The sequence below is a fragment of the Scyliorhinus torazame genome, chromosome 8 (assembly GCF_047496885.1).
Source record: "Scyliorhinus torazame isolate Kashiwa2021f chromosome 8, sScyTor2.1, whole genome shotgun sequence".
In the NCBI taxonomy this organism is placed as follows: Eukaryota; Metazoa; Chordata; class Chondrichthyes; order Carcharhiniformes; family Scyliorhinidae; genus Scyliorhinus; species Scyliorhinus torazame.
Window position 1 is genome coordinate 59,571,082 of NC_092714.1, and position 25,648 is coordinate 59,596,729.

Sequence of the window (25,648 nt, forward strand, 5' to 3'; positions counted from 1 at the left end):
CTCTGACCTCTGTCCTATATCTATTACCCCTCAGTTTAAAGTTATGTCCCCTCGTGCCAGCCATATCCATCCGCGGGAGAAGGCTCTCACTGTCCACCCTATCCAACCCCCTGATCATTTTGTATGCCTCTATTAAGTCTCCTCTTAACCTTCTTCTCTCCAACGAAAACAACCTCAAGTCCATCAGCCTTTCCTCATAAGATTTTCCCTCCATACCAGGCAACATCCTGGTAAATCTCCTCTGCACCCGCTCCAAAGCCTCCACGTCCTTCCTATAATGCGGTGACCAGAACTGTACGCAATACTCCAAATGCGGCCGTACCAGAGTTCTGTACAGCTGCAACATGACCTCCCGACTCCGGAACTCAATCCCTCTACCAATAAAGGCCAACACTCCATAGGCCTTCTTCACAACCCTATCAACCTGGGTGGCAACTTTCAGGATCTATGTACATGGACACCTAGATCCCTCTGCTCATCCACACTTTCAAGAACTTTACCATTAGCCAAATATTCCGCATTCCTGTTATTCCTTCCAAAGTGAATCACCTCACACTTCTCTACATTAAACTCCATTTGCCACCTCTCAGCCCAGCTCTGCAGCTTATCTATATCCCTCTGTAACCTGCTACATCCTTCCACACTATCGACAACACCACCGACTTTAGTATTGTCTGCAAATTTACTCACCCACCCTTCTGCGCCTTCCTCTAGGTCATTGATAAAAATGACAAACAGCAACGGCCCCAGAACAGATCCTTGTGGTACTCCACTTGTGACTGTACTCCATTCTGAACATTTCCCATCAACCACCACCCTCTGTCTTCTTTCAGCTAGCCAATTTCTGATCCACATCTCTAAATCACCCTCAATCCCCAGCCTCCGTATTTTTTGCAATAGCCTACCGTGGGGAACCTTATCAAACGCTTTGCTGAAATCCATATACACCCCATCAACTGCTCTACCCTCGTCTACCTGTTCAGTCACCTTCTCAAAGAACTCAATAAAGTTTGTGAGGCATGACCTACCCTTCACAAAGCCATGCTGACTATCCCTGATCATATTATTCCTATCTAGATGATTATAAATCTTGTCTCTTATAATCCCCTCCAAGACTTTACCCACTACAGACGTGAGGCTCACCGGTCTATAGTTGCCGGGGTTGTCTCTGCTCCCCTTTTTGAACAAAGGGACCACATTTGCTGTCCTCCAGTCCTCTGGCACTATTCCTGTAGCCAATGATGACATAAAAATCAAAGCCAAAGGTCCAGCAATCTCTTCCCTGGCCTCCCAGAGAATCCTAGGATAAATCCCATCAGGTCCCGGGGACTTATCTATTTTCAGCCTGTCCAGAATTGCCAACACCTCTTCCCTACGTACCTCAATGCCATCTACTCTATTAGCCTGGGGCTCAGCATTCTCCTCCACAACATTATCTTTTTCCTGAGTGAATACTGACGAAACATATTCATTTAGTATCTCGCCTATCTCTTCAGACTCCACACACAATTTCCCATCCCTGTCCTTGACTGGTCCTACTCTTTCCCTAGTCATTCGCTTATTCCTGACATACCTATAGAAAGCTTTTGGGTTTTCCTTGATCCTTCCTGCCAAATACTTCTCATGTCCCCTCCTTGCTCGTCTTAGCTCTCTCTTTAGATCCTTCCTTGCTACCTTGTAACTATCCATCGCCCCAACCGAAACTTCACACTTCATCTTCACATAGGCCTCCTTCTTCCTCTTAACAAGAGATTCCACTTCCTTGGTAAACCACGGTTCCCTCGCTCGACGCCTTCCTCCCTGTCTGACCGGTACATACTTATCAAGAACACGCAGTAGCTGATCCTTGAACAAGCCCCACTTATCCAGTGTGCCCAACACTTGCAGCCTACTTCTCCACCCTATCCCCCCCAAGTCACGTCTAATGGCATCATAATTGCCCTTCCCCCAGCTATAACTCTTGCCCTGCGGTGTATACTTATCCCTTTCCATCATTAACGTAAACGTCACCGAATTGTGGTCACTGTCCCCAAAGTGCTCTCCTACCTCCAAATCCAACACCTGGCCTGGTTCATTACCCAAAACCAAATCCAATGTGGCCTCGCCTCTTGTTGGCCTGTCAACATATTGTTTCAGGAAACCCTCCTGCACACACTGTACAAAAAACGACCCATCTATTGTACTCGAACTATATCTTTTCCAGTCAATATTTGGAAAGTTAAAGTCTCCCATAATAACTACCCTGTTACTTTCGCTCATATCCAGAATCATCTTCGCCATCCTTTCCTCTAAATCCCTAGAACTATTAGGAGGCCTATAAAAAACTCCCAACAGGGTGACCTCTCCTTTCCTGTTTCTAACTTCAGCCCATACTACCTCGGAAGAAGAGTCCCCATCTAGCATCCTCTCCGCCACCGTAATACTGCTCTTGACTAGCAGCGCCACACCTCCCCCTCTTTTGCCTCCTTCTCTGTGCTTACTAAAACACCTAAACCCCGGAACCTGCAACATCCATTCCTGTCCCTGCTCTATCCATGTCTCCGAAATGGCCACAACATCGAAGTCCCAGGTACCAACCCATGCTGCCAGTTCCCCTACCTTGTTTCGTATACTCCTGGCATTGAAGTAGACACACTTCAAACCACCTACCTGAACACTGGCCCCCTCCTGCGACGTCAAATCTGTGCTCCTGACCTCTATACTCTCATTCTCCCTTACCCTAAAACTACAATCCAGGTTCCCATGCCCCTGCTGCATTAGTTTAAACCCCCCCCAAAGAGCACTAACAAATCTCCCCCCCAGGATATTTGTGCCCCTCAGGTTTAGATGTAGACCATCCTGTCTGTAGAGGTCCCACCTTCCCCAGAAAGAGCCCCAGTTATCCAAAAATCTGAATCCCTCCCGCCTGCACCATCCCTGTAGCCACGTGTTTAAATGCTCTCTCTCCCTATTCCTCATCTCACTATCACGTGGCACGGGCAACAACCCAGAGATAACAACTCTGTTTGTTCTAGTTCTGAGCTTCCATCCTAGCTCCCTGAAAGCCTGCCTGACATCCTTGTCCCCTTTCCTACCTACGTCGTTAGTGCCAATGTGGAGCACGACTTGGGGCTGCTCCCCCTCCCCCCTAAGGACCCGGAAAACACGATCCGAGACATCACGTACCCTTGCACCTGGGAGGCAACATACCAAACGTGAGTCTCTCACGCTCCCACAAAATCTCCTATCTGTGCCCCTGACTATAGAGTCCCCAATTACTAATGCTCTGCTCCTCTCCCCCCTTCCCTTCTGAGCAACAGGGACAGACTCCATGCCAGAGGCCCGTACCCCATGGCTTACCCCTGGTAAGTCCCCCCCCCCACAAGTATCCAAAGCGGTATACTTGTTTCTCAGGGGAACGACCGCAGGGGATCCCTGCACTGACTGCTTTTTCCCAGTCCCTCTTACAGTTACCCACCTATCTCCAATCTTTGGTGTAACTAATTCCCTGAAGCTGCTATCTATGACCCCTTCTGCCTCCCGAATGATCCGAAGTTCTTCCAACTCCAGCTCCAGTTCCCTAACTCGGTCTTGGAGGAGCTGGCGATGGCAGCACTTCCTGCAGGTAAAATCAGCAGGGACACTAACTGCATCCCTCACCTCAAACATCCTGCAGGAGGAACATTGCACTCCCTTCCCTGCCATTCCTCTAACTTTCTACCAAGATCTGGCTAACAACTAAATTAAATTTTTATAAAAAATAATAATAATATAATAAAATATGGTACTTACCTCAGACCAATGGGTTTTATTATTAGGTTCGAGGAGGAGGGCGGGTGGGAGACACTACACGTGTAGTGTCTCGGGTTTCCTCTCCACCAGAATTTATTGGTGAGGGTCTTCCCAGACGTCCGCGGGTCGACTTCCTGTTCCCGCCTAAAAAACTAATTTAAAAAAAAAAAGAAAAATTCTCAGCTCCTGCTGAAATTGACTAACCAGCCAGCTCCACTCCCGCCGAAATCGACTGGCCTGCCCCTGCAAAGACAAGTGCTTTTAAAGGTTGACTTACCTCCCAGCAACCTCCTTCCGCAATGCTCCTGCTGAAACTGACTCACCAGCTGTTCTCACGCTAAAATCGACTGGCCTGCCCCTGCAAAGACAAGTGCTTTTAAAGGTTGACTTACCTCGCAGCAACCTCCTTCCGCAATGCTCCCGCTGAAACTGACTCACCAGCTGTTCTCACGCCGAAATCGACTGGCCTGCCCCTGCAAAGACAAGTGCTTTTAAAGGTTGACTTACCTCCCAGCAACCTCCTTCCGCAATGCTCCCGCTGAAACTGACTCACCAGCTGTTCTCACGCCGAAATCGACTGGCCTGCCCCTGCAAAGACAAGTGCTTTTAAAGGTTGACTTACCTCCCAGCAACCTCCTTCCGCAATGCTCCCGCTGAAACTGACTCACCAGCTGTTCTCACGCCGAAATCGACTGGCCTGCCCCTGCAAAGACAAGTGCTTTTAAAGGTTGACTTACCTCCCAGCAACCTCCTTCCGCAATGCTCCCGCTGAAACTGACTCACCAGCTGTTCTCACGCCGAATCAACCTAGTGAACCTCCTCTGAACTGCCTCCAATGCCACTACATCTTTTCTCCAACAATTATGTGTCACAAAGTGTTGCCTTTAGCACTGGAAAGCCGATCACAGTGTTGCCAAGTAGAGTGACAGGTACTGCTGGTACTTGTACATTAATAAATTTTCTCTGACATTTGTGAACGTGTACTATATGAAATAAATACTCGATATCAATTCAGTCTAAGGTTGGTGATTTAATTATGCACATGTCCAATAATCAAAAACATCAGCATTTTCCACTGAAATATTGTTTTAGCTTCTACATTGAGCCACAAATGTTTACCACAAGAAGACTACTATGACTGAATGCTTTTTTCAGATAAACTGTAATATTTGTACTTCCATAAGTGTCTTTTAGTTAGTGATTCCAGCTTTCTATGGGTGCACTGGGATTTCTAGAATATAGAACTGAAATGTGTTCAGTATCACCACAGTGCTCTTGAAAGTTTATGCTATCATTTGTAATTAAAATCATATAGGAGTCATTAAAATGGGTGAAATTCTCCATTTGGGAGACTAAATGTTGACTACGGAACTGAATTGTGTGTGGTTCACTTTCCTATTAAGGGCGCTATTTGTGGAGCAATTCAGGACATGCGCTTTAATTAAGGGCTCTGCGGGTGCAAATTCCGAGCAATTCGCAGTCCTGTGAGCGTTCTAACCGCTGGGACCGGAGTTAGCGCCAAAGAGCCTGGCACTGGAGCTGTTTCTAAGCGCTCCACTTGCTACATACACACTGCAGCCACCAAGATGGCTCAGATAAGACCTGCCCCCCCGAGGTCGGGAGTCTGAGTTGGACCCACAGCTCCATGCCAGTGAGGAGTGGCGGGACACTCTCTTCCCCAGCATGAGCCATAGACTCCAGCGTGCCCTCCAAATATTGCCTGTGAGTGGTGGCAGAGGCAGTCTCACCAGGAGGAGACAGTTGGTGATCCGGAGGAGTGGGGTTCACTGGTGAGTCCTCTGCCCTCAGAGGGAGTGAGAACCAGGGAGGTATCCAAAGGCCACAGTGCAGGTGTCCTCTGGTTGGGGTGAGCTCTGCTGATCCTCTGCAATGGGGCTGCACTTCTGAGGAGGGCCGACAACTGGTGGGCCCCTGACTGAGCTTGGCCCTTGATGATACAACTGGGGCATGAGGGTGTCCAGAGGGTTGGCCTGGGTGGGTTCCCAGATGACCAGAGGCCTTCTGTGCATTTAAAGGAGGCAGGCAGCACTCAGCAGTGTGAGTAGCCAGGAGCCTGAAAGTAGCATAAAAGTGGTGAATTTAAAAGACAGACTGCAGTAATGGCGGTCAGAGCTAAGCCACCCCGAACCTGAGGGGGGGGCACCCCAGATCCACGGACTTGGCACCAAGTCACTACCCATCACTGCCCTCAGCCCAGGCAATGATCCCCAGCAAGCCCGACAGTCTCCAAGTATTTTCATTGTTTTCTTCGCCTCCCGCTCCACCTCCGCAACCATGGTGCCCAGCCCACGTTTGTAAATACTTGTAATCATTCACTTCTACGAGACATACGCCTGAGAGGAGTGGAGCATCGTGGAACTGCGGAGCATACTATTTCCAACCCACTAATCACATTTAAGTGCATGCAATGTTGGTTTTGCATTTCGCCGTCTGCACGGGGTTCAAGTCCTGTTACCATCACCAGCGAGAGCCCAGAGTGTGGTGCCCGAACCGGCGCTGGCCGCGAACCTCGATTTTGGCTGGATGCCCGAATCTCCAGCTAATCACGGTTCACGTTCTCGGTGTCACGATGCGAAGAATTCCGCCCAATGTCTATTTTATAACAGGAATTGCTTTTCAAAATATGTTTACCAGCAGCTGCACTACCATTGGGACTCCAGTGATGGCGCTGTAAAACTGGTAAAGAAAATCACTGTCCGAACAGTGTTACTTCCAGTACTTAGCAATACTGCAACTTTGATTCACTTGTAATTGTTTGCCTGTAGCTTTCAACCACAATTTCAGAAAGGCAAAAAGAATGAAGATTTATAGGAGCTTTATAGACACAAGGCTTTAAATTTGCTATTGTAAACGCAATTGTTTCAATATTGGCAGAGTTCTTTTTTCTGTAGCAATGAAAGAGTATAGTTCTCTGAATTTTATTTGAAGTTTAGTTGGTCTGGAACTGGTTAAATTGGAGAAGCACTGAAAAAAAAACCTTAGTTCACACTATTCATTAAATTAAACAAACAAATCTCATTATAAATTCATGTTGCTGTTTCATGTCTGAGCCAAGTAATTGATGATTCATTTGTTTCCATGATACAATGATCCAAATTTGCTTTCCTTTTCAGATTATCAAAGATATTCAGCTACTGGGGCTGGTAGCTGGACTGATTGGTTTGGATATTCTGATTCTGGTTACGTGGGGTATTGCTGACCCGCTTCAGTGTGTGCAATCCTTAAATGCAGGAATGAGGGTAAACACAAACTTTAAATTTTATAAATGTAGAGCACCCTATTCATTTTTTTTCCAATTACAGGGCAATTTAGCGTGGCCAATTCACCTACCCAGCACATCTTTGGGTTGTGGGGGTGAGACCCACGCAGACACGGGAAGAATGTACAAACTCTACATGGACAGTGAGCTATGGCCGGGATTCGAGCCTGGGTCCTCGACGTTGTGAGGCAGCAGTGCTAACCACTGCTGCCACCATGCCACCTAGCAAACTTTTAATTTTGATGCCAATTTTTTTCCTTTTTGTGGAAAATTACATATTTCCTCATGTAAACAATGACTATTTACTGTTCATCAATCTCTTATACTATTGCTCAGGAATTTTGATATTTTCTAATTCTTCAGGCAGTTGGAAAAGATCTTTCCTACTCTATCACAATCATGAAATGGTGTGTTTCTCGTTACACAGACATCTGGGTCATTCTTATTTCACTCCTAAAGGTAAGATTTCTTCTTTCTTCTCTCTTACCAGTTTATTGGGGTTTTTTTGGGTTTTGGTGGGAGGGGTGGGGCGGTATCGTGATAGCTCTGACAAGACTGCATTTATTGGACCATCTGCTTAACATTGGGCGAAATGGCTTTCTACATCATTGACAGTTGACTGTAGTTAACTAGTACGGGGAGGTAGTGATGTAGTGGTAATGTCGCTGGACTAATAATCCTGGAGACCCAGAGTAATGGTCAGGGGATGGGGCTTGAATCTCACCATGATGGATGTGGAATTTAATTGTAATTAAATATCTGGAAGTAAAAGTCTAATGATGACTATGAAGCTATTATCGTAAATATGGTTCATTAATGTCCTTTAGGGAAAGAAATCTGCTATCCTTAACTGACTCCAGGCAATGCTTTCTGAAATTACCTAGCAAGACACTCAATTGGGGTGGCAGTTTCTCTCCTTTGAAGGATATTAGTGAATTAGTCAGGTTTCGATGACACTCGGCAACTGTTATGGTCATTTAATTTGGAATTACTACAATCTTTGATTTGTTCAATTTCACCCCATGTAGAACCTGAATTCGGCAGCTTTTGCTGCTACTCTGATTCTGTAACTCCTACATGGCTTACTTACTCTTTGCAACCTTGATGGGCCTTGTGAACTTCCATCCTGACTACCCAAAATAAATCACATCCCACTATTTAAAAAAAACATTTCCTGTGTTTTTTAAAAAGAAATCCAAATTTACAATAAAGCAATTTGTACAATAGTGGATCAAACAGTCCACAACGATGTTTCTGCCGACTGGGAAAAAATTCCCATGCACTGCCTCTCTCATAACCATATATAACTCGACAATGTCAATGTTCTCTCTTCTACCAAACAGGAGCATTCTTGAGATTGAAGCTTATTTTCTCCATTACCAAATGTGCTCTTAAACCATTCTTCCCTCCATTCTTCCAACAGGTGGGAGCAGCGTGTGGTCTTTTGTCACTAAGATTGGAACCATCCATTCAATTGTCACGGCTGTTTCTCTGTCCCTACCCTTTCACCAAATCAAACATCTTACTAGGTTTTACCACCTGCCATCTGCCTAGCCCTGAACCTGCATTTTTCTCCTGTTTCCCTTTATGTCCCCTTTATCTTGGACAAGAGGCCAACATCTTGCCCGCTTGGCCACATCCTACTAAACATCTGACCAAGCCTCCCTTCTTGGCCCCTATGTCAGCTGACATTGTAGATTAGTCATACTCCTTCATTATTATCCCCCTTTTTCAAAACCATGGTCACCAACCCTTTCTTGACATCTCTCTCCTTGCCCATCTTCAATTCCCTTTCCTCTCCAAAATCCTTTGCATATGTTGCTTCCAAAGTATGTGCTCATTTTTGCTTGTCACAAGTCCATGTTCATATTTCTCCAATCAATTTTCTGGCCCTGCCCCATCACTGAAACAGCCCTAACCAAAGTCACAATTGACAGTCACTTGACTGTGGGGCATATTCCATCCTTAAACTCTCTGAAGTCTTTGACACGATCAACCACACTATCTTTCTCTCCTCCATTTTTCTGCTCAGTGAAACTACCCTTGCCTGTTTTTTACCTATCTGATCATGGTCAATGTAACATAGCAATGGTTTCTCTTCCTGTGGCTGTTCCATTTCCTCAAATTGCCCAAGGATTCAATGATGGCACTCTCATCTTCCAAATGCTTCAAATTGTAAAATTCCCATGCACTTGTTTAAACCCTTTCAAGTATTCGCCCATTTCTAATGCTGTAGTCAACGCTAGCCCTACATCTGCACCCTCCCTTTGCCCCAACATTGATGGCTTTGAATTCTATTGTCCAGGCCGCATCCCTGTGTGTTTGTTGACATCTACTCTTGGATGAACCACAATTTCTTCAACATCAACACTGGGAAGATTAAGGCTAACTTCAGCCACTACCATAATTTCCTAATACACTAACACAGCCTCCAACTCAGTCTCTGGTTGTTGTTTCATGTTTAACAGTTTGTTTGCAACTTTGGCATTATATTTAAGCTGAACAAAACTTCTGATCCATGTATTCTCTCTCACAAAAAATGAGAGAGCCCATCTACTGTTGAAACCCTCATCCGTGCCTTTGGTCCCTCCAGACTGACAATGGTTCCTAATCTAACATCTCCAATTCTCATCCTCTTGTTTAACTCCCTTCATAGCCTCTCCCCTTCTGTTCTCTGTACCCCCTGCAACTTCATCCTCTGAATTCTTAGCTACTCCAGTTCTGGCTGTCAGTGGGTCTTTTCCCATCATCACCATTTAAAAAAAATATATATATTTTTATTCAAATTTTTATCGAAACAAAATTTTTACATAACCATTAGCAACATTTAACAAAACAAGGTGAACGTTAACATTATACAATAATTTTTTTTTTTTAAAGAAAAAAAGAATATGCAGTAAGTGAACATTCCCCCCCCCCCCCCCCCCCCCTCCCCGGATTGCTGCTGCTGCTGACATTTTAATGCTCTCCTAGAAAGTCGAGGAACAGCTGCCACTTCCGAGAGAACCCCATCATGGACCCTCTCAAGGCAAACTTTATTTTCTCAAGACTGAGAAACCCAGCCATGTCTCCAACCCAGGTCTCCACACTCGGGGGTTTCGAGTCCCTCCACATTAAAAGGATCCGTCTCCGGGCTACCAGGGAGGCAAAGGTCAAAACCTCGGCCTCTTTCGCTTCCTAAACACCGGATCGTCCGACACACCAAAGATCGCTATCTATGGACTCGGCACCACCCGCGTGTTTAGGATCTTGGACATTGCCTTCGCGAATCCCTGCCAGAATCCTCTGAGAGCCGGACATGCCCAGAACATATGGACATGATTCGCTGGGCTTCCCGCACATCTCGCACATCCTCAACCCCAAAGAACTTGCTCATTCTCGCTGCCGTCATGTGTGCCCGATGAACCACCTTAAACTAAATTAAGCTAAGCCTAGCACATGATGAGGAGGAATTAACCCTGCTTAGGGCATCAGCCCACAGGCCCTCATCCAACTGCCCGCCTAGCTCCTCCTCTCACTTGCCCTTAAGTTCCACCACTGGGGCTTCCTCCGCCTCCTGTAGTTCTTGGTAGATGTCCAACACCTTCCCCTCCCCTACCCAGGTGCCAGAGACCACCCTATCCTGTATCCTACGTGGGGGTAGCAACAGAAATGTCACCACCTGTTTTTTTAGAAAGGCGCGTACCTGAAGGTATCTCATGTTCACCCACTTAAAGAAGGACTTAGGGATGAAGATGGGAAGGCACTGGAAGACAAACAAAAATCTGGGGAGGACCGTCATCTTAACGGTCTGCACCCTCCCCGCTAGAGAAAGCTGGAGCATGTCCCACCTTTTAAAGTCCCCCTCCATCTGCTCTACCAGCCGGGATAAGTTAAGCTTGTGCAGGGCATCCCAGTTTCGAGCCACCTGTATGCCGAGGTACCTCAAGCTCTTCTCTACCATCTTAAGCGGAAGCTCTCCCAGTCTCTTCTCCTGCCCTTTAGCTTGGATCACGAACATCTCGCTTTTCCTCTTGTTTAATTTGTTAATTTGAAAAGTTACCGAAGTCCCTCAGAATCTGCATGACCTCCCCCATCCCCTCCAGTGGGTCCGAAATATACAGGAGCAGATCATCCGCGTAGAGCGAGACCCGATGCTCCACCCCCCCCGAACCAACCCCTGCCAGTTCTTTGGAGCACGCAGCGCTATGGCCAACGGCTCTATTGCAAGGGCAATTAGTAACGGGGAGAGGGGGCCTTGTCCCTCGGTGAAGCCTAAAATACTCCGACCTCACCCTGTTCGTGCATACACTTGCTACAAGTGATAAAGTAGTTTGACCCACCCTATGAATCCCTCACCGAATCCAAACCTTCTTAGCATTTCCCACAGATACTCCCATTCCACCCGGTCAAAGGCTTTCTCTGCATCCATCGCAGCCACTACTTCTGCCTCCCCTCCTTCTGAGGGCATCATAATAATGTTTAGGAGCCTCCGTACATTGGAGTTCAGTTACCTGCCCTTAACGAAGCCTGTCTGATCCTCCCCTATCACCCCTGGAACACAGTCCTCTATTCAAGTGGCCAAAATCTTGGCCAGCAATTTGTCATCTACGTTCAAAAGTGACCCACTGTAGGACCCACATTGTAGCAGATCTTTCTCCCGTTTGAGAATGAGTGAGATCGAAGCCTGTGACATTGTTGGGGGGAGGGTTCCTCTCTCTTTAGCCTCGTTGAAGGTCCTTATCAGGAGTGGACTCAACAGTTCCGAAAATTTCTTGTAGAATTCTACAAGATAGCCATCCTGCCCCGGGGCCTTGCCCGACTGCATACTCTCTAGGCCCTTAACAATCTCCTCCAAATCTATCGGGGCCCCCAGTCCCTCCACCAGATCCTCTTCCACCTTTGGAAACCTCAATTGGTCCATGAATTGCTTCATCCCTTCCCCTCCCGCCGGGGGTTCTGACTCGTACAGTTTACCATAAAACTCCTTAAAGACTTTGTTCACCTCCTCTGGGTCCAAGACCTTGTTACCTTCCTTATCCCTAACTCCCCCAATTTCCCTGGCCGCCTCTCTCCTACGAAGTTGGTGTGTCAGCATTCTACTCGCTTTCTCCCCATATTCATAGACTGCCCCTTTTCCCTTCCTCAGCTGTGCTACCGCTTTCCCTGTGGTCAGCAGATCAAACTCCGCCTGCAGTCTCCGGCGCTCCTTCAGTAGCCCCGTCTCGGGGGTCTCCGCGTAACTCCTGTCTACTCCGAGTATCTCCTCTACTAGCCTCTCTCTCCGCTCTTTCTTTATTCTTCCTATGGGATCTGATAGAAATTAACTTCCTCTAATAACTGCCTTCAGAGCCTCCCAAACCGTAGTCGCTGTTACCTCTCCCGTATCGTTTGTTTCCAAGTAGTTTTGGATGTTCCTATTTATCCGCCCATAAACCTCGTCATCCGCTAGCAGTCCCACATCGAGCCTCCAGAGTGGGCGCTGCCGTCTCTCTTCACCAAGTCTCAAGTCCACACAGTGCGGAGCATGGTCAGAGACTGCAATGGCCAAGTACTCCATCCCGTCCACCCTTGGTATTAACGCCCTGCTCACAACAAAAAAATCTGTACGAGAATAAACTTTGTGAACGTGGGAGAAAAAAAGAGAACTCCTTCGTCCTCGGCCGAGCGAATCTCCATGGGTCTACGCCCCCCAACTGTTCCATGAAACCCCTCAGTTCCTTGGCCGCAGCTGGTCGCTTTCCTGACCTGGGGCGAAATTCTCCGGAAACGGCGCGATGTCCGCCGACTGGCGCCCAAAACGGCACCAATCAGATGGGCATCGCGCCACCCCAAAGGTGCGGAATGCTCCGCATCTTTGGGGGCCGAGCCCCAACATTGAGGGGCTAGGCCGACGCCGGAGGAATTTCCGCCCCGCCAGCTGGCGGAAACGGCCTTTGTTGCCCCGCCAGCTGCCGCGGAAATGACATCTCGGGGTGGCGCATGCGCGGGAGCGTCAGCGGCCGCTGACAGTTTCCCGCGCATGCGCAGTGGAGGGAGTCTCTTCCGCCTCCGCCATGGTGGAGACCGTGGCGGAGGCGGAAGGGAAAGAGTGCCCCTATGGCACAGGCCCGCCCGCGGATCGGTGGGCCCTGATCGCAGGCCAGGCCACCGTGGGGGCACCCCCCGGGGCCAGATCGCCCCGCGCCCCCCCCAGGACCCCAGAGCCCGCCCACGCCGCCTTGTCCCGCCGGTAAGGTAGGTGATTTAATTTACACCGGCGGGAAAGGCAATTTATCGGCGGGACTTCGGCCCATCCGGGCCGGAGAATCGAGCGGGGGGGGCCCGCCAACCGGCGCGGCGCGATTGCCGCCCCCGCCGACTCTCCGGTGCTGGAGACTTCGGCAACCTGGCGGGGGGTCGGAGAATCTCGCATCTGGTCTTTGACCGGTCCAATACAGGGTCAATGACTGTGTTAAAGTCACCCCCCATGATCAAATTATGTGAGTCTACGTCCGGGATTTTACCCAGCATGCGTCTCATGAATTCCACGTCATCCCAGTTTGGGGCGTAGACGTTCACTAACACCACCCGGGTCCCCTGCAGCTTTCTGTCTCGAATGCCACCCGTTTACTGACCAGAATTGCTACCCCTCTGGTCTTTGAATCCAGCCCCAAATGGAACACCTGGCCCACCCACCCCTTTCTCAATCTTGTTTGATCTGTGAGTTTTAAATGAGTCTCCTGTAGCATGGCTACATCTGCCTTTAGCCCCTTTAGGTGCGAGAACACGCGGTCCCTCTTGACCGGCCCATTCAAACCCCTCACATTCCACGTGACCAGCCTGGACGGGGGGTTAACACCACTCCCCCCCCACCCCCCCCCCCTCCCCCTCCCCTGCTGACTAGCCATCGCCTTTTTCAGCCAGCCATGAGCCCGCTCCCCCCGCTTACTCGAGCCCTCACACTGGAGCCCCCCCCCCCCACCCCCCCCCCCCCCGACTCTCCATCTGTTCCCCAAAGTTGGCTCCTCTCCTGTCAGCAAATCAGCATCCCACCCCCCCCCCCCCCACCCCCCAGCAGCCCCACAATCCCAAACCCCCAAGTCAAGCACCAGCTTAACACTAATTCTCCCCCCCCCATTACGCTTCCGCGAGTCAGCTGACCCACGCTGACCCCGGACGCTCCCGCCTCTGTCTCCGATCATCCTGTTGTCACGTTATTCGGGCCCCTCTCTTCCCATGGAAAGCCCAATTTAACTGCCTTTACAGCCCCCAAAGTATCCCCCCCCCCCCAGTGAAACAAGAAACAAACCCCGGGCATTTACCCGGCCCCATAAAAGAAATGGCCCCAGATGCTTGAAGAGCAGCCATAAGTATAGGGGGCCCTCTCCCCCCTCGGTGGCTGAGCTCCGCAAAAGCAGAGAGCATGGCCAGAGAAACAGGGAACAAAAAGAGAAACAACATATCATAGCTCCATCCAGCCACCTCCCCAGCCCCCTCAAACAATTAACATTACTCCCAATCTTATGTTAGGACAGCATCATGTTATATATCCCCACCAGAGCGTTTCATCAAAGTGTAGCTGCCCTTTAGCTCGAGTCCAACTTTTCCTGTTTAATAAATGTCCACGCCTCGTCTGATGTATCGAAGTAGTAATGACGATCTTGATACATGACCCAAAGCCTTGCCGGATGCAGCAGCCCGAACTTCACGCCTTTGTTGTGGAGGTCCGTCTTAGCACGGTTGAATCCAGCACGCCTCTTGGCCAGTTCTGCTCCCAGGTCCTGATATATGCGAATTACACTGTTCTCCCACTTGCTGCTCCGCTCCTTGTTGGCCCACCACAAGACACGTTCCTTGTCTGAGAAGCGGTGAAATCGTACCACCATAGCCCTCGGCGGTTCCTTAGTCTTGGGCTTCCTTGCAAGGACTCTGTGCACCCCGTCCAGTTCCAGAGGCCGAGGGAATGCACCCGTCCCCATCAGAGTCCCCAGCAGCGTGGTCACAAATGCACTCGCATCCGAACCCTCCGCACCCTCAGGGAGGCCCAAAATCCGCAGGTTTTGTCTCCTGGACTGTTTTCAGGGTCTTCCAATCTATCCTGCCATCTCTTATGCAAGTCATCATGTGCCTCAACCCTGACATCCAGACCAAGTATCTCATCCTCGTTATCAGAGACCTTTTTCTCGATCTCCTTAATCGCCTTTTCCTGCATCTTCTGGGTCTCAACCATTGAGGCCTTCATCAGGGCCATCATCTCCGTTTTTAACTCTGCAAAGCAGCTTCTGAGGAAATCCTGCTGTTCCCGCGACCACTGGGCCCACGCTGCCTGATCCGAGCCGGCCGCCATTTTGTGCTCCCGTGCCCGTTCCACCCGCTTCTCCGCACTCACTTGCTTCACAGCCCTACTTCTGGTCCCCTCCATAAACCGATGCGGGGAATCTTTCCAGCGTTGCTTGCCCCGTCGAATTTCACCGCGGGAGAGCCGCTAAAGCTCCTAAAAAGCGCCCGTAAGTCCGTTCGCGGCGGGAGCTGCCGTATTCGCGACCTACTCTCGCATGGCCACCACCGGAAGTCCCACATCTTCACCATTGATGGCTGTGCCTTCAGCCCTGGAAGTTCCTGGGAAGCCACTCAGTCAACCTCTCCCACGTTAAGGCTCTCCTTAATATTTCCTTCTTTGATTCTGCACGCATAATATTTTTCATTATGACTCTGAAGCAACTTGACAAATTGTTTTACATTAAAGATACTATATAAATGCACAATGTTGTATTGAGCAAAATCAAAATTTAATTTCTTATTCCAGTTGGTATGTTTCAAGTGACTGCTCTGTCTTACTCCTGTCATTTAATGCCACTTTGTGCATCACTTCAACATTTCTCATGCCAGCATTACTTGGCCCTGTACTCCGATCAACATTTCTCCTACTCTTCTCTGTCTCTCTGCTTTGTTGTTTAGCTACCCGCTTTCTCCTTGTTGCTTGCTTTTGACAATATGGGAAAGTCACCATCTTTCTACCTCAATAACTTCTTAACTCAGGTGTAAACTTCATTCTCACACGCATTTGACTCTAGTTTTAACAAGTTTTTTTTTAGAAGTTTCTTTTGATTAGTTCAGAGGTGTTCAATTACTTGGCACTGACAGCTTGATTTTGTTTCCCCTAAACTCAGGGAAGCCTTCTACTATACGGCACATATCTAGCTGGTTTGACCAGTAATGTCAGCTCTCCCCCTGTAAACCAGACCGTCACGATCATGGTTGGAGTTTATCTGAACATGTTCACTGCAGGAATAATCATTCCCATCACCAGATTCTTGAGTTCCTGGCCCAATCTTTCCTATGGTGTCACCTCTGGGGGAATCTTTATATGTACATCAACTATCAACTGTCTCATCTTCCTCCCACAGGTAAGAGAAAAGTATTTCAAAATATTTAATTGATTGATTCATAGATGAGCAGGAAATCCTGGATTATCACCTCAGTAACCTCTGTATAAAGTTTGATATGATTAACTATGCTACTCTCCTTCATTGCTTCTCCTCCATTGTCCAGGCAACAGAACTGAATTTGCGTGGTTCTACTCCGACAAGGAATAAAGACGGAACATCTTCAACAATATCTCTTCCAATCCCAGCCAAAGTTCCTTCCAAAATCTCTCTTGACTTCTCCTCTCTTCCTCAACTACATGCTACTTGTTGAGAATGTCATTCACAGCTATGGGTTTTCCATTTATATTGATGCTTATTGACATTCAGTTCTCACCATGTCCTTCAACTCCATGACATGTCAGTGCTGCCTGACATGAGCTAATAGACACATTTTTTCAATTGAATACCAAAATAAGTATATTATTCTCCTCCTCCCTGAGCTATAATCCCCATTACTAAGTAGATCTTCTTTCCCAAAGCCTAAACAAGCTAGTGTAAATCTTAACATACTGTTTGATCTGAAGCAGAAGTTCAAAGCATACAATTTATCAATGGAGGCCTAAAAGTAATTACCACCCCACCCCTTCATGACTAAGGCGCGATTCAATTAATTGGGAACAAAGTCCCATAGCGAGCACGTTTAGCCATGCGTTTTCCAGCGCTTGCATTGCCGAGAAACACATGGCTATACAATATGACTCGGGTTGTATAAGGGGCCTCAGCCGGGAGCGCAGGCCGAGGCTACATATAACCCTGTTTTGTACACTGGGGAGCTCTGCTCGCCGGAACTCCGCAGTGTAGTGAGATATTAAAAATGGCGTCCCGATATCTGAGGCCCCTGAAGGCCCCCTCCCTCAGCCCAAACACACTATGGGAGCCCCCCTCCCCAACACCCACGCAGGGCACCCCCAGCCCAATCACACACATGCAAAAAATGCCAGTTTGGCAGTGCCAACCTGGCACCCTGGCAGTACCCCTGCCAGCCAGGTAGTTCCACCTGGGCATCCAGACATTCCCAGGGTGGCACCCAGGTGGCACTGCCAGGGTGCCAGGTAGTGCTGCCAGGGTGCCAGGGTACTACCCTGCCCAGAGCCCAACCAACCAGGGGCCCCTGATTGCCTGCGGGACCCCCCAAGTGCCAGTACACTTGGTCCACGTTTGTGGAAACCAGTGCTAAACACCGCCCACACGGGGTCTCCGAGGCGAGGATGTTAGGTCCTGGGCACTGGGCAGATCCGGGAGATTACCGGCTCCGTCATATCCTGATTTGGGTGCGGCAAGGCGCTAGATCGCGTCCCTCATTTTGTTTAGGTTTGGTAGCAGTAGATTTTCATATTCTGTGTTTGCCTTTCCGATATTCTTATTTGCATTTGGGGGTAGGCATATTCAAGGGTGATGGCATGGCGGTGGGGGGGGGGGGGGGGGGGGGGGCGGTGAGAGTAATTTGCTGACAGTGTCTACAGATTTCTCTTTGTTCAATCTTCAGATTTGGTTGGGTGGCCATCTGGATGGGCCTGCTCCTGTACCTTTTACGTATCTTTGGGGTAATATCCCTTACTGGAAATGGCTGACTCCAGGCTGGAGGGGTTGGGGTGGGAGATCCCCAATTGGTTTGGTCACCTGGAACGTTAGGGGTTTGAATGGCCCAGTAACAAGATTGAGGGTATTTGCTCACTGTAAGAGCATAAACTCCAATGTGGTGTTTTTGCAAGAGACCCATCTGTGGGTCAGAGACCAAACCAAGAAGGGTTGGGTACGACAGGTCTTTCATTCGGGTTTTTATGGTTGTGCCAGAGGTGTGGCAATTTTAATTAGTATAAGGTTAGTTTGCACTGAGTGCTGAATTTGGTGCACTTGAGTGCTATAGTGAGAGTTTGGTGACTGAGGGAGTATAAGGCTTCATTTTTATCTAAAGTCTAGTCTTTCTTTTATTTCGTTAATTAACTTAAATGTTGTTGTTTGGTTTAGAAGAAGGTGAATTTTCAATCAGCTTTAAACAAAGCTGCTACTTGTAGGCATTTGCAGCTGGAGCTTGTTAATTAGTTAATTGGATTAGGCCAATTTTCAGAGGCTAGATTCACAGTATAAAAGTGATCCCCTACAGTGCAGACTTTGTTTGCACTGAGTGCTGAATTTGGTGCATTTGAGTGCGAAAGTGAGAGTTTGGTGACTGAGGGAGTGCTGAATTTGGTGCATTTGAGTGCTAAAGTGAGAGTTTGGCGACTGAGGGAGTGCTGAATTTGGTGCATTTGAGTGCTAAAGTGAGAGTTTGGTGACTGAGGGAGTGCTGAATTTGGTGCATTTGAGTGCTAAAGTGAGAGTTTGGTGACTGAGGGAGTTAGGTGAGGAGGGAGTAAGGTGCTCCTTTCATTTTGTTTCCTACATTTCCGCAAAGAGTGAGAAGAGAGCCAGGAGTTTACAGAGAGTGCAGCTGACTGGGAGCAGAGTCGGAGGGCGGAGATCCAGTTGGTCCACAGGGCAGCTATATTCTGTAAGGTAAGAGGGGATGGAGGCTAGGCCAGTTGCATGCTCCTCCTGTAGGATGTGGGTGGTGAGGGATACCACCGGTGTCCCCGCTGACAATACCTGCGGGAAGTGCACCCAACTCCAGCTCCTCAAAGACCGTGTTAGGGAACTGGAGCTGAAGCTGGATGAACTTCGGATCATCCGGGAGGCAGAGGGGGTGATAGAGAAGAGTTACAGGGAGGTAACTACACCCAAGGTACAGGACAAGAATAGCTGGGTTACAGTCAGGGGAAAAAAAAAACAGGCAGACAGTGCAGGGTTCCCTCGTGGCCGTTCCCCTTCAAAACAAGTATACCGTTTTGGATGCTGTTGGGGGGGATGACCTACCGGGGGAAGGCCCGAGCGGCCAGGTCTCTGGCACTGAGTCTGGCTCTGGGGCTCAGAAGGGAAGGGGGGAGAATAGAAAAGCAATAGTAGTAGGAGATTCAATGGTTAGGGGAATAGATAGGAGATTCTGTCGTCGCGAGCGACTCCCGGAAGGTATGTTGCCTCCCGGGTGCCAGGGCCATGGATGTCTCGGATCGTGTCTTCAGGATCCTTAAGGGGAGGGGGAGCAGCCAGAAGTCGTGGTGCACATTGGTACCAACGATGTAGGTAGGAAAAGGGGTGTGGAGGTAATAAATGAGTTTAGGGAGTTAGGCTGGAAGTTAAAAGCCAGGACAGACAGAGTTGTCATCTCTGGTTTGTTGCCGGTGCCACGTGATAGCGAGGCTAGGAATAGGGAGAGAGTGCAGTTGAACACGTGGCTGCAGGAATGGTGTAGGAGGGAGAGCTTCAGGTATTTGGATAATTGGAGCGCATTCTGGGGAAGGTGGGACCTGTACAAGCAGGACGGGTTGCATCTGAACCAGAGGGGCACCAATATCCTGGAAGGGAGGTTTTCTAGTACTCTTCGGGAGGGTTTAAACTAATTTGGCAGGGGAATGGGAACGGATTTGTAGTCCAGCAACTGAGGTAGCCGATATTCAGGACGCCAAAGCGTGTAATGAGGCAGTGGGGAAGGGAACACTGACAAAGGAGAGTACTTGCAGGCACGGAGATGGGTTGAAATGTGTATACTTCAACGCAAGAAGCATCAGGAATAAGGTGGGTGAACCTAAGGCATGGATCGGTACTTGGGACTACGATGTGGTGGCCATCACGGAAACTTGGATAGAAGTTGGATAGGGGCAGAAATGGTTGTTGGAGGTCCCTGGTTATAGATGTTTCAATAAGATTAAGGAGGGTGGTAAAAGAGGTGGGGGGGGGGGGGGGAGGTGGCATTGTTAATTAGAGATAGTATAACAGCTGCAGAAAGGCAGTTCGAGGAGTATCAGTCTACTGAGGCAGTATGAGTTGAAGTCAGAAATAGGAAAGGAGCAGTCACCTTGTTAGGAGTTTTCTATAGGCCCCCCAATAGTAGCAGAGATGTGGAGGAACAGATTGGGAAACAGATTTTGGAAAGGTGCAGAAGTCACAGGGTAGTAGTCATGGGTGACTTTAACTTCCCAAACATTGAGTGGAAACTCTTTAGATCAAATAGTTTGGATGGGGTGGTGTGTGTGCAGTGTGTCCAGGAAGCTTTTCTAACACAGTATGTAGATTGTCCGACCAGAGGAGGGGCAATATTGGATTTAGTACTTGGAAATGAACCAGGGCAAGTGATAGATTTGTTAGTGCGGGAGCATTTTGGAGATAGTGACCACAATTCTGTGACTTTCATTTAGTAATGGAGAGGGATAGGTGCGTGCATCAGGGCAAGGTTTACAATTGGGGGAAGGGTAAATACGATGTTGTCAGACAAGAATTGAAGTGCATAAGTTGGGGACATAGGCTGTCAGGGAAGGACACAAGTGAAATGTGGAACTTGCTCAAGGAACAGGTACTACGTGTCCTTGATATGCATGTCCCTGTCAGGCAGGGAAGAGATGGTCGAGTGAGGGAACCATGGTTGACAAGAGAGGTTGAATGTTTTGTTAAGAGGAAAAAGGAGACTTATGTAAGGCTGAGGAAACAAGGTTCAGACAGAGCGTTGGAGGGATACAAGATAGCCAGGAGGGAACTGAAGACAGGGATTAGGAGAGCTAAGAGAGGGCATGAACAATCTTTGGCGGGTAGGATCAAGGAAAACCCCAAGGCCTTTTACATATATGTGAGAAATATGAGAATGACTAGAGCGAGGGTAGGTCCGATCAAGGACAGTAGCGGGAGATTGTGTTTGGAGTCTGAAGAGATAGGAGAGGTCTTGAACGAGTACTTTTCTTCTGTATTTACAAATGAGAGGGGCCATATTGTTGGAGAGGACAGTGTGAAACAGACTGGTAAGCTTGAGGAAATACTTGTTAGGAAGGAAGATGTGTTGGGCATTTTGAAAAACTTGAGGATAGACAAGTCCCCCGGGCCTGACGAAATATATCCAAGGATTCTATGGGAAGCAAGAGATGAAATTGCAGAGCCGTTGGCAATAATCTTTTCGTCCTCACTGTCAACAGGGGTGGTATCAGGGGATTGGAGAGTGGCGAATGTCATGCCCCTGTTCAAAAAAGGGAATAGGGATAACCCTGGGAATTACAGGCCAGTTAGTCTTACTTCGGTGGTAGGCAAAGTCATGGAAAGGGTACTGAAGGATAGGATTTCTGAGCATCTGGAAAGACACTGCTTGATTAGGGATAGTCAGCACGGATTTGTGAGGGGTAGGTCTTGCCTTACAAGTCTTATTGAATTCTTTGAGGAGGTGACCAAACATGTGGATGAAGGTAAAGCAGTGGATGTAGTGTACATGGATTTTAGTAAGGCATTTGATAAGGTTCCCTATGGTAGACTTCTGCAGAAAGTAAGGAGGCATGGGGTAGTGGGAAATTTGGCCAGTTGGATAACGAACTGGCTAACCAATAGAAGTCAGAGAGTGGTGGTAGATGGCAAATATTCAGCCTGGATCCCAGTTACCAGTGGCGTACCGTAGGGATCAGTTTTGGGTCCTCTGCTGTTTGTGATTTTCATTAATGACTTGGATGAGGGAGTTGAAGGGTGGGTCAGTAAATTTGCAGATGATACAAAGATTGGTGGAGTTGTGGATAGTGAGGAGGGCTGCTGTTGGCTGCAAAGAGACATAGATAGGATGCAGAGCTGGGCTGAGAAGTGGCAGATGGAGTTTAACCCTGAAAAGTGTGAGGTTGTCCATTTTGGAATGAGAAATCTGAATGCAGAATACAGGTTAACAGTAGAGTTCTTGGCAATGTGGAGGAGCAGAGAGATCTTGGGGTCTATGTTCATACATCTTTGAAAGTTGCCACTCAAGTGGATAGAACTGTAAAGAAGGCCTATGGTGTGCTAGCGTTCATTAACAGAGGGATTGAATTTAAGAGCAGTGAGGTGATGATGCAGCTGTACAAAACTTTGGTAAAGCCACATTTGGAGTACTGTGTACAGTTCTGGTCGCCTCATTTTAGGAAGGATGTGGAAGCTTTGGAAAAGGTGCAAAGGAGATTTACCAGGATGTTGCCTGGAATGGAGAGTAGGTCTTACGAGGAAAGGTTGAGGGTACTAGGCCTTTTCTCATTAGAACGGAGAAGGATGAGGGGCGACTTGATAGAGGTGTATAAGATGATCAGGGGAATAGATAGAGTAGACAGTCAGAGACTTTTTCCCCGGGTGGAACAAACCATTACAAGACGACATAGATTTAAGGTGAATGGTGGAAGATATAGGGGGGATGTCAGAGGTAGGTTCTTTACCCAGAGAGTAGTGGGGGCATGGAATGCACTGCCTGTGGAAGTAGTTGAGTCGGAAACATTAGGGACCTTCAAGCAGCTATTGGATAGGTACATGGATTCGGTAAAATGATATAGTGTAGATTTATTTGTTCTTAAGGGCAGCATGGTAGCATTGTGGATAGCACAATTGCTTCACAGCTCCAGGGCCCCAGGTTCAATTCCGGCTTGGGTCACTGTCTGTGTGAAGTCTGCACATCCTCCCGTGTCTGCGTGGGTTTCCTCCGGGTGCTCCGGTTTCCTCCCACAGTCCAAAGATGTGCAGGTTAGGTGTATTGGCCATGATAAATTGCCCTTAGTGTCCAAAATTGCCCTTAGTGTTGGGTGGAGGTGTTGACTATGGGTAGGGTGCTCTTTCCAAGAGCCGGTGCAGACTCAATGGGCCGAATGGCCTCCTTCTGCACTGTAAATTCAATGATAATCTATAATTAAACTAGGACAAAGGTTCGGCACAACATCGTGGGCCGAAGGGCCTGTTCTATGCTTTATATTTTTCTATGTTCTATGTTCTAAGATCTCAGTTCTCTGCCGCTAATGTTTTCTTAAAATAAATTTAGAGTACCCAATTATTTTTTCTGATTAAAAGGAAATTTAGTGTGACCAATCCACCTATCCTGCACATCTTTGGGTTGTGGGGGTGAGACCCACGCGGACATGGGGAGAATTTGCAAACTCCACACAGACAGTGACCCAGGGCCGGGGATCGAACCTGGGTCCTCAGTGTCGTGGGCATCAGTGCTGACAACTGCGCCACTGTGCCGCCTCTCTGCCTGTAAATATTTTGGCCAACCCCAACGGCAGACATGTTATTGTTTGTGGCTCCCTGGTGGGCACCCCGGTAGTCATGATTAATATTTACACCCCAAACCGGGACGATACAAATTTTATTAATACCCTGCTGGCGTCTATCTCCTATTTAGACTCGCATCAGCTCATTTTGGGTGGGGAGCTGAACTGTCTTGGACCCTAGATTGGATCGTTCCAACCCCAAATCCCTTACTCCAGCGGGGGTGGCCAGGGCTTTTCTATCTTTCTTGGGGCAGATGGGGGAATAGATTCTTGGTGTTTCTTGCACACAGGTAATAAAGATTTTTGGGGGGTTTTTTTTTGCAAGTTTGGTATATTGGTGGATTTAATTTTTTGTAGAGATCTGTCTCTCCTCCCTTAAGTGGTGAAGGCTGAGTATCATAGAATCATAGATTTTACAGTGCAGAAGGATGCCATTCGGCCCATCGAGTCTGCACCGGCTCTTGGAAAGAGCACCCCACCCAAGATCCACACCTCCACCCTATCCCCGTAATCCAGTAACCCCACCCAACACTAAGGGCAATTTTGGACACTATGGGCAATTTAGCATGGCCAATCCACCTAACCCGCACATCTTTGGACTGTGGGTGGAAACCGGAGCACCCGGAGGAAACCCACGCACTTACGGGGAGAATGTGCAGACTCCGCACAGACAGTGACCCAAGCCGGGAATCAAACCTTAGGACCCTGGAGCTGTGAAGCAATTGTGCTATCCACAATGCTACCGTGCTGCCCTTCAGTTCTGATAGGTGGAGTACTCAGCGATTGTTATTTCATGCCTAGCACTTTATGGATTTGGCGTTGGAGTCTGGCCCCACCCAATGTCCGCCATGGCGGTTGGACACGACATTGTTAGCAGATAGAAAATTTTACGAGTGTATGTCCACTGCCATAGAGGATTATATAAAATTTAATAAAACTGAGTCAATCTCACCTTAAGGTCTTAAGGTTCCCCTTAGGGGGAACATTATCTCCTATAAAGCGCATTTGGTGATGACAGAGAGAGTGGAGCAACAGAGACTGGTGGGTTCCATTCTTGAGGTGGATTACTAGTACTCACTTGACCCTACCCCAACGTTACTGACAAGTAGAAAAAAGCTGCAAAAGCTGAGATATGATAACCTCCCCCTATCCTTGGCAGGGGGTTTCAGACTATTAAAATTAACATGCTCCTGAGATTTGTATTTCCATATGTCCATAGTTAAACCATGCCTCAACAAGCCATCCGACGATCATGTTTGTGCCAAATGGAATAGATGGTTGGTTGATGGAGAAAAAAAATCTTAGAAAGAGTGGAAACGTGCATGCTGTACCATTAGATGCTTTTTGTGGTTATGTTATCAAATGGTGGGAGCTGCTAATGCACAAACAGACAGTTAAAACAATGTGGTTTGTCCACTTCAATGGATGGAGAGAAAGAGGATTTGTTGTGGCGAGATGATTCTGAAATAGAAAGTGCCAAATTTGATGCAGAGTTGGACCCTCACAATGATGCCACAACCAAAGTTATTCAGAATTAATTTAATGAACACTGTGCTGGATACTAAAAACGAGGCATCTGACGGTTTTTGAAATGTTTTGATTGTGATTAAAGGTATCCTTGAAGAATTAATACATTCAATAAAACATGGCATGTTGATCTAATTTGAATTGCCGATGTGTTTTTCATATTTAAAAATGACAATTGCTGGCAGCGTTCAATGTACAAGTCATCCCCTGATTTTGGAAGGATTTTTGTAGGCTTCAAAGGTCGACTTATATGCTACAATCTATGGTATTTGATTGCATGCATTTGAAAAACAGTATGCGCCGCACATTCATGAGGCCAGCAGGGTAGTTTTGCAGCATAAAGAGGATTTTAATTTTTACAAAGTTGTTATTGTCTAGAACTGATGTTCAGTACCCTGGCAGGTTTGCTGTCTTTGCTTACAAAGGATTATTAGCATTCAGCTGCTTGTAGTTGCAGGATGGCTGCTATCCAGCATACACACCAGATATGTCTTATCACTGACTGGCTGGGTGCACACAACCCTTCGAAAGAACACAGAGGGCCCCATATTCATTATTCTCGCACCATCATAAGAACATTAATTTCCTTCATCTGTTATACATGTAACTGGTCAATT

General features: G+C 47.9%; 1 protein-coding gene across 1 annotated transcript in view; it reads left to right on the top strand.

The window, feature by feature from the left end:
* The window catches only part of gpr156 (G protein-coupled receptor 156), a 148,063-nt gene that overhangs the window by 104,470 nt on the left and 17,945 nt on the right, over positions 1-25,648 (top strand). The window contains exons 5-7 of the mRNA XM_072515517.1: positions 6,906-7,031; positions 7,415-7,510; positions 16,183-16,419. Of these exons, the coding sequence (XP_072371618.1) occupies positions 6,906-7,031; positions 7,415-7,510; positions 16,183-16,419 (459 nt within the window). The remainder of the gene's footprint in view (positions 1-6,905; positions 7,032-7,414; positions 7,511-16,182; positions 16,420-25,648) is intronic.